We start from the raw sequence: 11,872 nt of genomic DNA on the forward strand, positions 1-11,872 counted from the left end.
CTCTTCCACTTGCTCATCCTCATTTGCTTGTGACTTGACAAGCAAACGCCTCATCCACTTTTTTTTTTTTTCTCTTTCTCTTTATTCTGCTTCTCTCGAATACGTCTCCCACTTATAATCCGTTGCAGTGAGATGTTCAAAATAAGATCCAGGAAACAATCGCAGCCAATACCTTCGGCGGCACCTATAATGGTCCCCGAGAAGGATTTGTTGGACTTTTCTTTCCTAACAACTCCTACCAATATTGTGGAGTCCTTCTCCGACGACCTTCTCAGTCAATTCGAACCTAAGCCTATTCCTAAAGCTACAGAGCCAATTACACGACAGCTGGATATACAACAGAAGGTAAGTTTATAGCATGAGCCTTTGTGATTTATTATGCAATACGTCATGGTTAATGTTTATACTGTAGCCTGACGATGATTCACCACCCTCAAGCGATCAAGCGACAGCCACTCCGACTAAATTGCCTTACAAGTCAACTGATCTTCATATGCTAGTCCTTGATGAGGCATTCCAAAGATTCATCAACGGAGGTGATACGCCGAATTTTAGCGAAGCCTCTCGCGCACCCTCTATGGCTAGCGGAAAGGGAATGAACGAATCTGCAACAGAGGAGCAGGCAACGACATTAAATGAAAAGGATGCCGAGTCCTACAACTTGCTTAGAAAGTCATCGTCTTTTTTCCGCTCGAAGCTGAAAAAGTTCAAGACAGCAAAGTCTATGGATAACTTGAGGAAGCAAAGGACCCATGATGAAAACGTACCAGATCTTCCTAGTCCTCCTCCTGAAGAAACGACGAGAGGCAAATTTAGTCTGGACGCCGCACGATCGTTTAGATTGTCTGCACTTTCACAACACAAAAAAAATAGCCATGGCCGTGTCTTAGCGCAAGAAGCGGTCACTCCAGTGGTTCCTTCCTCTGCTGATGAAACCCTCCAAGGAACCTATCAATTGACGACCGTCCCTTCTAGATTACCTTCTACGGTATCGGAAAACACCACCATAGCTATTCCACAGCATGGAGCCGCCGCCGTCCATGCTGCTGCGGTGCCTCAACCTACTGCAAATGTCACGCAGGCCCCTATCATCACCAATTATCCTCCAAAGCCACTGAAATACTCCCCTGTGGAAGCAGCGGAGCAAGGAGACGAAGTAAAAGCTATGGATTTTCAACGGTTGAAAAGACATAGTTCGGCGAAACGAATATCACTGCCCATGATGCGACACAGATCCGTGTCGCAAGCCGTCACCATTGATAATAGTGCACTCGATATGGCCGAAGTCGCAAAAGCAGCAGAAAGGCGAAAGTCAGACCCAAACATGGTACCAATGTCCGGTACATTTGGACGAAGAGCAAAGTTGTTACAGTCCTACGTCTCGGGAGGATTGGACAAGACATTTCATCGAAGAAGTTTCGCTTGGTCAGATCTGTCAGATCATTAATGAGTGTTGTGTGGTATCGAATTGCCATGTTGGCCTCCTTCCAGCATCGCCCGAAATGGGCTTAAATACAGCATGCCTTGCTATGCCATGATGCAGCTAGCCAAGATAATTATCCCTTGCCTAACTCCAGCCAGGTCTCGTATTCTTTTATTTATTATATTCATTTATCCACCACTCGTACTATATGTTCTATCAGCCAGTAGTACAGATATACCTATTTATTTCCCTATCCACAACATGCCATAACTCTCATTAAACAACCAACGCTTCCATAATTTGACGCTTAGAAATGGTGGGTGATTGGTTTTATAGTACATTCAAGTAATGGTTTGTTATAAAATTGAGAGGTATGCTAAATACATTTTAAAGTCAAGGTGAAGATGATGAGATATGATATAGTGTGATGTTTTCCAATGGTCTCGCTCTAGTTCTTATATTCTTGCGATCGCCAAATGTCCCAAAGCTTTCGGCTCAGTGATGGTCCCCAACGTCGTCGAGGTAAACTGGCTTTTGTAGCATCTTTGGCCAGATTCTGTTCCTCTGAGCAATCGACGCACGTATCAAACGCTTGCATCAGCTGGTGTGGAGTTCGATATATTTTTTTAAGCTCGTACGCCTTTTCTGAACTAACGCCCCTGATGTTCAACAAAAACTTTGCAAACATGTCTTCTAATGTAAGGGTGCCTGACTTGCTATTGAGTTGCGCATAGAGGTTGGAGGTGATCAAATAATTGCCATCAGGGTCATTGGTTCTGTAATGCTTCTTGAGCGCCATGTAATCGGATTTGTCAACGGCAGACGATGGGATTTCGAAGATTTCCTGGGCCTAAAAAGCCATCAAAGTCAGACCGCATATCTGGGGAATACACATTCTATAGCACAGGCTTACCTCGTAGTCCTTTTTCAATGCGTTCGTTAACCTTTCTAAATAATCAATCGTTTCATCAATGGAGGCGGTATGTTTGACGAAAAATCCATCGACCACTTGTGTGGATGCTAATGCCGTCTGCACTGCTTGTTGGCCGAACCGAATGGCTTCATCCATATTGAATTCTTCAATGACATAAAACACTTGCTTTGCTGCCGACTTTTTCAGTCGATACTAATGTTGATCCATGTTAGTTCGAAAACACAATTTAAAACCTGCATATGGTCGCTTGTTACCTTTTGTTCTTTGAAGCGGCCATCCTTAATACTTGATACCAAGTCATCCATACGCTTGCGTTCCAGCACCATGTCCAAGAACAGCTCATCCACCGGACCATCATCTGTGCACTGTCGCGCAACCCATATAGCATCACCCAATTCCAAGGAGCGAACGTCAACAGTAACGTTTCTCTGATGTAGCATGTCCCGCATGTAATCACGATCCCGTCTGGATTTGATCTCTCGAGAATCTAGCACAAGGACGACTTCAAATGAGCCGGGCGGATAACTGCGGCATTGAATGGCACTGAAGTCTCGCGTTGTTTCAGGTGCAGACATCTGAGATAATGTGGCTGCGCCTGGATCGAGCTGTGAAAGTGGTTGACTGTTGGCATAAGCAGATGTATTCGAGATTTGGGATTGTTGAGTAAGATTCTGTGAGTTGTTGGCGTCGAGAACATCGTCATATTCGGACGCTGCATAATCTGTTGCAGACTTTTGTGAGTAAGCCTCTGGCTCGTATTGCAAAGTCCACAGATCGTCACTTGATAGTTCTTGTATACCAGGCTGACCATCATCTTCAATATCAGCTCTCAAAGCGGAAACTTGTAAAGTGTGAACGCTTATAGGCTTGTTTGGTGTTGTTGGTATATCGTGCGGACCCAAACCGGGACATGATGAATCAGCTACATGCTCTTTTAAAAAGCCACAAGCGAAACCGTTGCCTATTGCATTTGTCATTTTAACGTTGGAGGCGAATGAATGGCTCTCTTGTGATGTATGGTATTTAATTTTATACAGGATGCTGAAGTTCATATCGTCTACATGGATTGCTGCGTTACGGGATTTCGATACATGTTGTCCTTCGCCGTCTAAATAAGTGTACCAGAACTGTTCAAACCGAGGAACATCGCTAGTCGTTGCAGCCTTGTTGGTATTGGTCGTAATATCAGACAGAATGACTTCGTTTTCATCGTGAGCCAATAAGATGGTTCCCGAATTGATCAAATCCGTCTCATCTTCATCGGATGATATAACGTAGGGTTCCTGTTGAGATGGCTGTATACTCCTAGATGAAATTTGCGTCGCTGAACTTGTTGTAAGCGCAATGGGGTGTCTGCTTGGAGTCCCTATGACAGATGCTTCTAAAACCGGTTCTATTCTCAGTGGCGTCGTACGTTCGTCTTCCTGTCTGCTATCCGGTTGAGAGGATTGCAGATTGGTTGAGGTGGACGGTTCGCTGGCGGAAGCCATCTGTGACCGCTGAGATCCTTTTCCAGAAGCTCGTGCAAGTTGTTCCGCCATAGCCTTCCCAGTATCAGTAAGGGAATACCGAGGGGGACTACTTTGTTTCCAAACATATCCTTTTTCCAAGAGTGTTTTTATACTGACCCAAGCTGTATAGCCCCTCCCAGCTTCTGCCATATCGAAGGAGGAATCGCAGTATTTCTGACCAGCAGCAACGATTTCCTCTTTCGACAGCCGATTTATACCACTTTCTTCGCTCTCATAAAGCGTCAACATAATAGCGTAAGCTCCTGAACGAAATCGTGGAACATAGGTTGACTGTTTTCGTTTCTGGCGGGGTCGACTTTGTGAGCTTTCCGAAACCTCGCCATCACCTTGAGTTCCAGTGCTGATCTGGTCATGGTTGCGTTTTCCCGAAGCTGTAAAGTACGCACATAGCCAATTGATGTTAAGTCGATGCTTCGCGTCAAATATACATAGAAGCGCTGCTTACGTTTGACACGTTCTGGCATTGGTATTCCATTTGCTTTACAGTGTGCAGTCATACGTTTCTCGAGTTTCAGCGCAAGACCTTTCCCGATACCGTGGAGTTTCTCGGCTTCTGAAGGATGTTGAAAGGGTGTAGGGTGGACGAGCATCGACGCATACGCCTGTGTTTTATAAATGGTATGAGAGATGGCATGGCATGCTGTGAATGGTACGCGTGCAGTTCTTTTTCACTTACCTTTTTGTACGCGAAGTAAGCTTTGCTTTGTATTCCTTGAGCTTTCTCCATCCATTCTTCGAGCCATTCACATAAAAGTGGATTACCACAGTTCCTGAATCTGCTACTCCCTGGTTCAGATTGTGACATTTCACTCACATTTGCCTTGGGAAGAATGTAGCCTGGCAACTATGGGGTTAAAAAATTATGATTTTTTAGAAAATATAAAAAATAAATGCCACTTTCATCCGCGCGCTTCTGAATTCAATAGTTCTATGGCCTACGCAAGGTCTTTCACATCCTTTGACTGTACAAACATTCTATATGCATAATTATTCCAGAGTTCTTCTGAGGTATGTCCTTCACCACCAAGGTCGCGTGCAAGGCTTAACCAACTGTCGGTCGATAAATCCTCCATCTTGTAATCCTCCAAAGTATCATACTCGACCTCGTACTCTAGGTAAGGTATATTTGCGTTGTCATTATTGTTATCATCTTTGTGACCTTTCCTTGAAGAAAGAACATGATTTTCTCCTTGAAGAATTAACTTTGCGTTATGTTTTGGCTGGTGGGTATTCCAGTGTGTTAAATTGGCAAACCATTGTGTGTATCCCACCAGGTCGCCAAATGTAGACGCCTTCTCATCTGCCTCATACCGAAAAATTCGAAAGGTTGGGTTCATCTCTGGAATCACCGACGGGGATATATTAATCACAGCATGATGTACCTTTCCATCATTGACGTAGTTGACGGAACGATAGGAGTCCCGTAGAGCTTTCAGATATTTTGGGATGTTGCGGTTGATGCTTATAGTATCGTCAGCTAAGGCAGCTTCTTCATGCTGATTACCATGTTTTGTTGTATCTTCATCGCCCAGTATTAGAAAATGATCCATGTTTAGGTGGCCATACAAATGGCCAGATATGACGCCGTCGTACTTAAGTGCCAGCTTGCTATATTGCCTGTAACAGCTGCTGTAATAAGCTTTGGGAATGGGAGGTACATGACCAATGATGACAATTTTTGTCCCTTCTTTCTTCGTCTGACGTAGCTGTTTTTGTAGCCATTCTAGTTGTTGATGGCCAGGCGATGATTTCTTGCTACAGCTGTCAACAGCTGCGTTGGAATTGTAAAAGTACATGGTGTTGAGCGAAATTACTTTGAGATGGTTGGGAACCACGTCGACAGCAAAGTAACCTCCTGTAAGAAAGGTCTCATATTGGTCTTTAGGTATGAAAGGCTTCCATATGTCTAAAAATTTCTCAAAAACTCTCTTTCCTTTGTTGCCACCGTAGAGGATGTTGTGAGGGTATATGTCATTGTTGCCAAACGTTGGAATGATCGGTATTGATTTTTTGGAGGATAGAGGTGATTGCGAAAAGGTATTGTACATGAGTAATGACATGTTTTTGTTCACATCATATATTTCCTCTTTAGTGCGTCTGAGACTGTTGTCAGAGTCATGTCTATGGAACAATGACGATGAGCATGCCGCATTAAACAGTATTGGCGGCACCTAAGGGCTACATACCTTGCACTATCGCCAGTCCAGACAACAAAATCAATTTCATCCCCATGATGGTCCTTGATCCAATTCAATGTGGCCATGGCCAACCCCACTGGTGCATCACATGCCCGGTCACCTAGAGGGCCAGCTCCTATGTCAGGGCTCTTTGATTTTTTTTCTTTTTGATGGCACGCAGTACTAATTTTGCTTCCAGTCATATAAAAGGGATCCACCTACAACCGTAACAACATTAATCGAACGATATTTTGGCATAGTCTTCATCGTACTGGGTCACTTCACTTACGTGCAGATCTGTAATATGCAAGAATTTAGCCTGTGTATGCGACTCTTTCACGTTAGCATTGTTGTAGTACGAAAAATCCAAAGTGTTCCGAAAGTAAGATAACATTGTCATATGAAGCAATAGATACAACAGCATGGCTGAAGTGGATATTGCGATAACACTACTACGTTTAGTCACCAGCATCTTAGAATACAGCTCGTTTGTGATCGCCCGTTTATAAAGTTAGTTGAAAGTAGCACCCACAACCAGTTGAAAAAAATGAAAAGCAGAGAACAGGCAAATGAAATGCATAATTAAGCTACCAATTATTATATACCTTTTGTCCCTGAGCAGTACACGACCTCCGCAAATAGATCTTATGATGACGTGAAGCAAGGATAACGTCGAAGCAAATGTTGAGCATGCCAGTGTGCAGAGTGGTAACCCCATGTGAATACGTGAATGACCGCTGCTTTGGCAAACTGAGTTGAATCTCATGACCTTCACAAAGCAACTGTCTCTATGTCTTCAAATGATCGATCGCCTGCCTTCAACATAATAAATAGCATAACCAGACATAAAACGGTCAACGATTTTTACTTTCATCAGTATGTTCGTTGCTGGAGCATGACTGTAATGGTGATAATATTGAAGCTCTTCCTTAATAAACTAGGAGTGGCGGGCAAATTTTTATGATGTTTGAATTTTACTCAATGCGATATACTGGTCAGTCCACTATCATCAGCTTGCAATTATGTTTATTGCAATGGTAAATTCATGAAAATTTGATCATGAACATGATATGGAACAAGCCTAAACGTTTTGCTATAGGTTATACATGCTGGGCCGTTTGAAGATTCACCCCATACTCTCAAAAAGTATATCCCAGGAATTGCTACCGTGGGACGTACGTTCAAAGTGATGTTCTTAGATCCTTCTTCTGCTGGTATCTTTCCAATCCACATGTACTCGATCAAACCGGTGAAAGAGAACAGCTCAATCGCAACAAACTTGGTTACCAACGAATTTCCAAGCTTCCATTGGACGGTGAGGTTTTCTCCAATCGTATATGTCGTTGTTGGCGGGACGTCCATAGAAGGCTGACCACCTTCTGGTGTGATAAGTTCGAATCCTAAGAGTCATTATCCAATTAGTATACGTTGCTTTCTCAATATGGATAGATAGATTAAAGTAAACATAAATACGTACCGTTGCAGATTTTGTTTATGTCATGTTTGCTTGAAAGGACGAAAGGTAGGCAGCAAACGAGTAGCAAGATATAATTGCGGATCTTCATTACTGCATTGCCTGATAAATGATCGACCTGTTATCAATTGATGAAAAGTTGGCTAAAACAATGGATAGAAACAGAGCAAAGAGAGGTAGTGTTGTCTTTTGCTAGGGTTTTGTTGAAAATTACATTGGCATAGGCATTTCTGCGAGCTGACTTGTCTCATATTTCAGCCAATCCTATGCAAGCCATGAGTTTGAGAAGACTTTTGGTACGCCGACGACTAACGCACGGAAAATTTCCAAGTGGTGCGCTCTTCCACTCCATAATTTTGTGTTCAAATTACCTCTCCCAAAGGCGGGAATGTTCGGTTGCACACACCATCCCCTCCTGGACAGGTTGATCTCCCGTCCCCTGACCTCCCAACCTAATTATTTTTTAACTCCCATATAGGCTCCAATCCCTTCTTCCTTTCTCTCTTCATTACTTTTGGCACTTCGTAATGTCTTTCAGACGCTCGTCATCTATCGCTGTTCGCAGAGAGAAATCTTCGCTGGAGTCTGGAAGTGCTTCGATAATAGCAAGACCCCCAAGAAGATCCTCTACATACGGCGTATCAACCCCAATACACTCGCCTGCTTGGTCTGAATCTACGCTCTCTACAGTCAGCACAATCGATCCTAGTGATATTATTGATCTACAATCCGAAGCATCGTCTTCTCAGCGCATGAAACGATCGTCCACGGAAGATTCCCTTGCGGCCGTATTAGCGGCGGCCATTCAAATGTCGTCTGTACCACTCAAGCAAAGATCGAGCCTTTCCACAGGGAGGGCGTCCGTGATCATTTCTTCTCGCACGTCTCAGCAGGATATGAGTCGACGCGACTCAGATAGCAGTATCTCATCGGATGACTGCTCAAGCCCTAAAACCCCTTCAAGCAAGAGACCATTGTCATCTTACTTTTTCTACGGAAGTGGCAAAAAGGAGCCACTCTCTCCCGCCATTGAAAATGATACCCCTGCCAGAAGTAGTGAAGTTGAGTCTGTGGAAGAGGATACATTTGGCTTGAAGGACCTAGTTGATCGTGGCATCCATGTCAAAGAGATTTACACCACTATGAAGACTATGGTTGTTCCTGATGAAATATTGAATCCTATGCCATCCATAAAGTTAGAACGGCCACGTTTTGCAAGGTAAATAACCACAAAGCCGATTGTAAGCGTGGAAAAAACAATCCATGGCCACCCATCTCACCTTATTATCCTTTTTAGAATCAACTAAATATGAGGCCGGTTCCCCTATTTCGATTCTTTGGACGTAGAAAAAAGAAACTACAGCAGTATTCACCCTATAGTGATTTGTATAATTTTAGCGCGTAAACAAATATATCTCTCGTATTATCAGTACAAAAAATTGAGCCGCATGTCACGTGGCTGCCTAAGCTGAGTCGTGTCTCTTATGTGCTCAGCCGTGAAAGTACGGTCAGAAGCATTCAAACCATGAACACTTTATTGAGACAGACCACCCGTATTGGCTCGGCGAGCAAGGTGTGCAGGCCTCTATCTTTAAGCCGTGGGTACTCTACGGAAGCGCCAAAGGCTGTCGGTGCTGTGCGAGGGGGGTAAGCATATAGCTTCGCATTCATTCATTCATTCCCAGGTTTTTCTTCCCGTACTGACGTCGCGTATAGTCTGTTGGGATTTCTGCTCGGTGTCACTATATCAGGAGGTGTGGGATACTATTACCTTTTGGAAGAGTATAACACCGCTTCAGCGACTTTGTTGAGCTCAGTACAGGATTTGCAAGCGTCTACCGAAAAGGTAAAGTGTCTCAATAAACGGTTAGCTACCAGTGCATTAGCGAGTATCATAGTAATGGATGTCAATAGGTGCGAGATTATGCACGACGAATTGAATCAATCGATCGGGATCTATCTAAATTGAAGGAAACAACCGCAACGACACAGCAACTTCAGGATTTACGAGTCGAATTGAAGAAGCTTTATGTAAGTTGGAGCAGCCACTGGGATTCCATGAAAAGTAGGAGCTGCATGTGTTAACTTGTGCATTTAATGTGCATAGGACGCACTCAACATCGAGCATTTGGAACTGAAAACGCATGTTTGGGGCTTGGGTAAGTGCAGTCAGTGGTTTTGAAGATACGAAGTTGATCGCTGACACACATCCTTAGAACAAGATATCACTCCAAAGGCAAAATAAAGCGCGCTACATATAAGAGGTCTGTGAAGCTGATAGAAAGACTACTACTGTTAATAAAGCCTATCGCATGGATACTTTACGCAAAATCGGTTGATGTGTGCCTGGCAGAGGACAACGAGACTGAGTAGGAAATGTACATCTAGTAAGCTGCTACTTTAGGCTACGATGCCGCTTATTAGCTCGCTGCTGAGGATTGAGCCGAAGCTGAAAAGGAATGGTGTAGAGGAGAATGAATGTTGATGTCATAATGCTTGAGAAGTGAATAGAGAATGATGCCATGTCGAAGGTAAACGTTGTAATGGTCCCTCTATTGGTTTCTCTTATGAGTTGTTACCGTTAACAGTGCAACACGTCCTAATCTGGTTGCCGCGTTCGCCGGATTTGAAAAGATAAAGAAGGTGACGACGATAGCGCCGGCACAACAGGATATCTTTTGAGTAGACTAAAGCTAATGAATTATCCGTTCGAGCTATACTAAATTATTGTGCTCATGGTGTGATGTTTCATTGACAATAGCAACTTAAACGCGAATAGTAGCATAAATGTGTGTGACATGCCCAAAAAAAAAAAAAAAAAAACTCAAGGAGCTGGTAAGCTCCAACTGTTTGGAAGTCCGCAGATACGCAGCTTATTGATTCTACTGTTTGGCCATGTCGCAACCACCCACTGAAGAAACCAACTCGTCACTCACAGCCGCACAGCAGTTTCTGGATTCAATAGACGCCGATGTCGGTCTATCGTCTGCAAACGACCATCCGGATACTGGAGCTGATTCCCAAAAGCCTGCCGATGCCAAGGAGATCATGTCGTTTATCGACGAATGGACATCTGAACCAACTGAAGGCGTGTCAAGCAAGGAAGAACCAAGTCAACCACAAGTGACAGGAAACAACCTACAAAGAGATATACCTCAAGATAACAATGGCGGATGGGCTTCTTGGGGAAGCTCCCTTTGGTCACAGGCCAGTGCTGCCGTCAAAGCAGGTACGGATCAAATCAACAAAGTTACACAGGACTCTGAAACGGCCAAGCTATTGGAAGGTCGTGTGAAGGATATTCAATCCTTCGTGAATAAGGAAAACATTGGTAAAATAGGTAAAAACTGTCGTTCCTCTATCAAGTCGGGTCATGTCCATTTTCAAAGATTTGATTGTTTAACAACCCGCCAAACTTTTTTTTTTCTAACCACTGGTTATAGGTAGCGAGCTCCGAACTCTTACGTTGAATGGAGTTAATACATTGCTTGATACTGTTGCTCCCCCACTTTCGGACGAGGAAATTGTGGAAATCTGGCTAAGCAAGAGCCAGCTTGGCTATCTAGGTTTGGAACAAATCACTTATCGAGCTTGGTCATCTGTACTGGAACAGACGGCCACCGGAGATGTCGTCGTTCAGACCGACCAAAATGAGGGTAAAAACGATACCGATGGCGGCGCTTTCACAATAACGCTTCACGAAAGCTTGGCAAAAGCTAAAGAGGCTGCTAAAGTATGTTTCAATTTAAAAGAAAACTCAAAAGTTCTTTATTTGTGCGGGTGTTGGGGGGAGAATGAAGCAGTCGGCAAAGGTATAACCCGGTTTTGTGTTTGCTTTGGAATTCTCACTGATCCCCTGTTTTAATTGTAGGAGGACATCCTAAAGCTGGTAGAAAGACACCCGGCACCCACCTCTACTACAGACACCACCAACCCATCAGAAGGACAGAGTGAAATCAAAATTTGTCCAGTGTATCTCTCCATCCAAGCCAGTAATCTTGACCTTATGACCGATCAAAATGAACACATGACCCTTACGCTAATGTTGAGTGACCCGAAACATCAATTGGAATTCCACGGTCTCTCTCAAAGTATCCCTAAAAAATGGTTGGACATTCCTTACGAAGAAAACGAATGGGTGGAGGAGAAATTGGCCAAGGTTTTGAGATTAGCCCTCACTACCATTGCTCAAGAATATGTTTGGACCCGAATGAATCGTATCGAATAATGGAAGAAGAAAAAAAAAAAAAAAAACAGATATCATGGATGGGTATCGAACCGGAGTTTAGAATATAGCCCATTTTTTCTTGTATTTTCTCCAGTTTGGTTTCG

The 11,872-nt window shown here is 43.6% G+C and overlaps 7 protein-coding genes across 7 annotated transcripts; 4 read left to right on the forward strand and 3 right to left on the reverse strand.

Moving 5' to 3' along the window:
• The first annotated feature begins 127 nt into the window (after positions 1 to 127).
• K450DRAFT_284409 (uncharacterized protein) lies at positions 128 to 1,659 on the forward strand. Its single transcript, XM_051593506.1, has 2 exons — positions 128 to 345; positions 413 to 1,659. Exons 1-2 carry the CDS (start codon positions 133 to 135, stop codon positions 1,445 to 1,447), a joined length of 1,248 nt encoding a protein of 415 aa, XP_051440384.1. The 5' UTR covers positions 128 to 132; the 3' UTR covers positions 1,448 to 1,659.
• Positions 1,634 to 4,726, reverse strand: K450DRAFT_262153 (uncharacterized protein). Its single transcript, XM_051592428.1, has 5 exons — positions 4,566 to 4,726; positions 4,335 to 4,491; positions 2,612 to 4,260; positions 2,337 to 2,549; positions 1,634 to 2,273 (listed from the first exon to the last, which is right to left on the reverse strand). The coding sequence occupies exons 1-5, from the start codon at positions 4,692 to 4,694 to the stop codon at positions 1,872 to 1,874; spliced, it is 2,550 nt and encodes an 849-aa protein (XP_051440385.1). The 5' UTR covers positions 4,695 to 4,726; the 3' UTR covers positions 1,634 to 1,871.
• Positions 4,727 to 4,781: 55 nt separating this feature from the next.
• Positions 4,782 to 6,460, reverse strand: K450DRAFT_215845 (uncharacterized protein; the record flags this gene model as incomplete). Its single annotated transcript, XM_051584846.1, has 3 exons — positions 4,782 to 6,010; positions 6,076 to 6,284; positions 6,356 to 6,460. The coding sequence occupies 3 exons, from the start codon at positions 6,458 to 6,460 to the stop codon at positions 4,825 to 4,827; spliced, it is 1,500 nt and encodes a 499-aa protein (XP_051440386.1). The 3' UTR covers positions 4,782 to 4,824.
• A 452-nt stretch (positions 6,461 to 6,912) lies between these two features.
• Positions 6,913 to 7,696, reverse strand: K450DRAFT_262158 (uncharacterized protein). Its single transcript, XM_051592429.1, has 2 exons — positions 7,544 to 7,696; positions 6,913 to 7,466 (listed from the first exon to the last, which is right to left on the reverse strand). Exons 1-2 carry the CDS (start codon positions 7,629 to 7,631, stop codon positions 7,093 to 7,095), a joined length of 462 nt encoding a protein of 153 aa, XP_051440387.1. The 5' UTR covers positions 7,632 to 7,696; the 3' UTR covers positions 6,913 to 7,092.
• Positions 7,697 to 7,870: 174 nt separating this feature from the next.
• K450DRAFT_262160 (uncharacterized protein) lies at positions 7,871 to 8,943 on the forward strand. Its single transcript, XM_051592430.1, has 2 exons — positions 7,871 to 8,759; positions 8,838 to 8,943. Exons 1-2 carry the CDS (start codon positions 8,068 to 8,070, stop codon positions 8,845 to 8,847), a joined length of 702 nt encoding a protein of 233 aa, XP_051440388.1. The 5' UTR covers positions 7,871 to 8,067; the 3' UTR covers positions 8,848 to 8,943.
• Positions 8,944 to 9,062: 119 nt separating this feature from the next.
• On the forward strand, positions 9,063 to 10,089 carry K450DRAFT_262165 (uncharacterized protein; the record flags this gene model as incomplete). Its single annotated transcript, XM_051592431.1, has 5 exons — positions 9,063 to 9,187; positions 9,257 to 9,386; positions 9,455 to 9,571; positions 9,648 to 9,699; positions 9,757 to 10,089. 5 exons carry the CDS (start codon positions 9,066 to 9,068, stop codon positions 9,783 to 9,785), a joined length of 450 nt encoding a protein of 149 aa, XP_051440389.1. The 3' UTR covers positions 9,786 to 10,089.
• Positions 10,090 to 10,393: 304 nt separating this feature from the next.
• K450DRAFT_262171 (uncharacterized protein) lies at positions 10,394 to 11,872 on the forward strand. The gene is made up of 3 exons (XM_051592432.1): positions 10,394 to 10,880; positions 10,984 to 11,273; positions 11,412 to 11,872. Exons 1-3 carry the CDS (start codon positions 10,436 to 10,438, stop codon positions 11,766 to 11,768), a joined length of 1,092 nt encoding a protein of 363 aa, XP_051440390.1. The 5' UTR covers positions 10,394 to 10,435; the 3' UTR covers positions 11,769 to 11,872.

Source organism: Umbelopsis ramanniana, assembly GCF_025399195.1.
Source record: "Umbelopsis ramanniana AG unplaced genomic scaffold K450scaffold_93, whole genome shotgun sequence".
Classification (NCBI taxonomy): domain Eukaryota; kingdom Fungi; phylum Mucoromycota; class Umbelopsidomycetes; order Umbelopsidales; family Umbelopsidaceae; genus Umbelopsis; species Umbelopsis ramanniana.

Coding starts and splice junctions, on each gene's coding strand:
- K450DRAFT_262171 (XM_051592432.1), top strand. CDS start 10,436: ATGTCGCAACCACCCACTGAAGAAACCAACTCGTCACTCACAGCCGCA. Junction 10,881..10,983: donor GGAAAACATTGGTAAAATAG/GTAAAAACTGTC, acceptor CACTGGTTATAG/GTAGCGAGCTCCGAACTCTT. Junction 11,274..11,411: donor AAGCTAAAGAGGCTGCTAAA/GTATGTTTCAAT, acceptor TTTTAATTGTAG/GAGGACATCCTAAAGCTGGT.
- K450DRAFT_262160 (XM_051592430.1), top strand. CDS start 8,068: ATGTCTTTCAGACGCTCGTCATCTATCGCTGTTCGCAGAGAGAAATCT.
- K450DRAFT_284409 (XM_051593506.1), top strand. CDS start 133: ATGTTCAAAATAAGATCCAGGAAACAATCGCAGCCAATACCTTCGGCG. Junction 346..412: donor AGCTGGATATACAACAGAAG/GTAAGTTTATAG, acceptor TTTATACTGTAG/CCTGACGATGATTCACCACC.
- K450DRAFT_262158 (XM_051592429.1), bottom strand. CDS start 7,631: ATGAAGATCCGCAATTATATCTTGCTACTCGTTTGCTGCCTACCTTTC. Junction 7,467..7,543: donor CATAAACAAAATCTGCAACG/GTACGTATTTAT, acceptor AATGACTCTTAG/GATTCGAACTTATCACACCA.
- K450DRAFT_262153 (XM_051592428.1), bottom strand. CDS start 4,694: ATGTCACAATCTGAACCAGGGAGTAGCAGATTCAGGAACTGTGGTAAT. Junction 4,261..4,334: donor AATGCCAGAACGTGTCAAAC/GTAAGCAGCGCT, acceptor CGTACTTTACAG/CTTCGGGAAAACGCAACCAT. Junction 2,550..2,611: donor GCCGCTTCAAAGAACAAAAG/GTAACAAGCGAC, acceptor GATCAACATTAG/TATCGACTGAAAAAGTCGGC.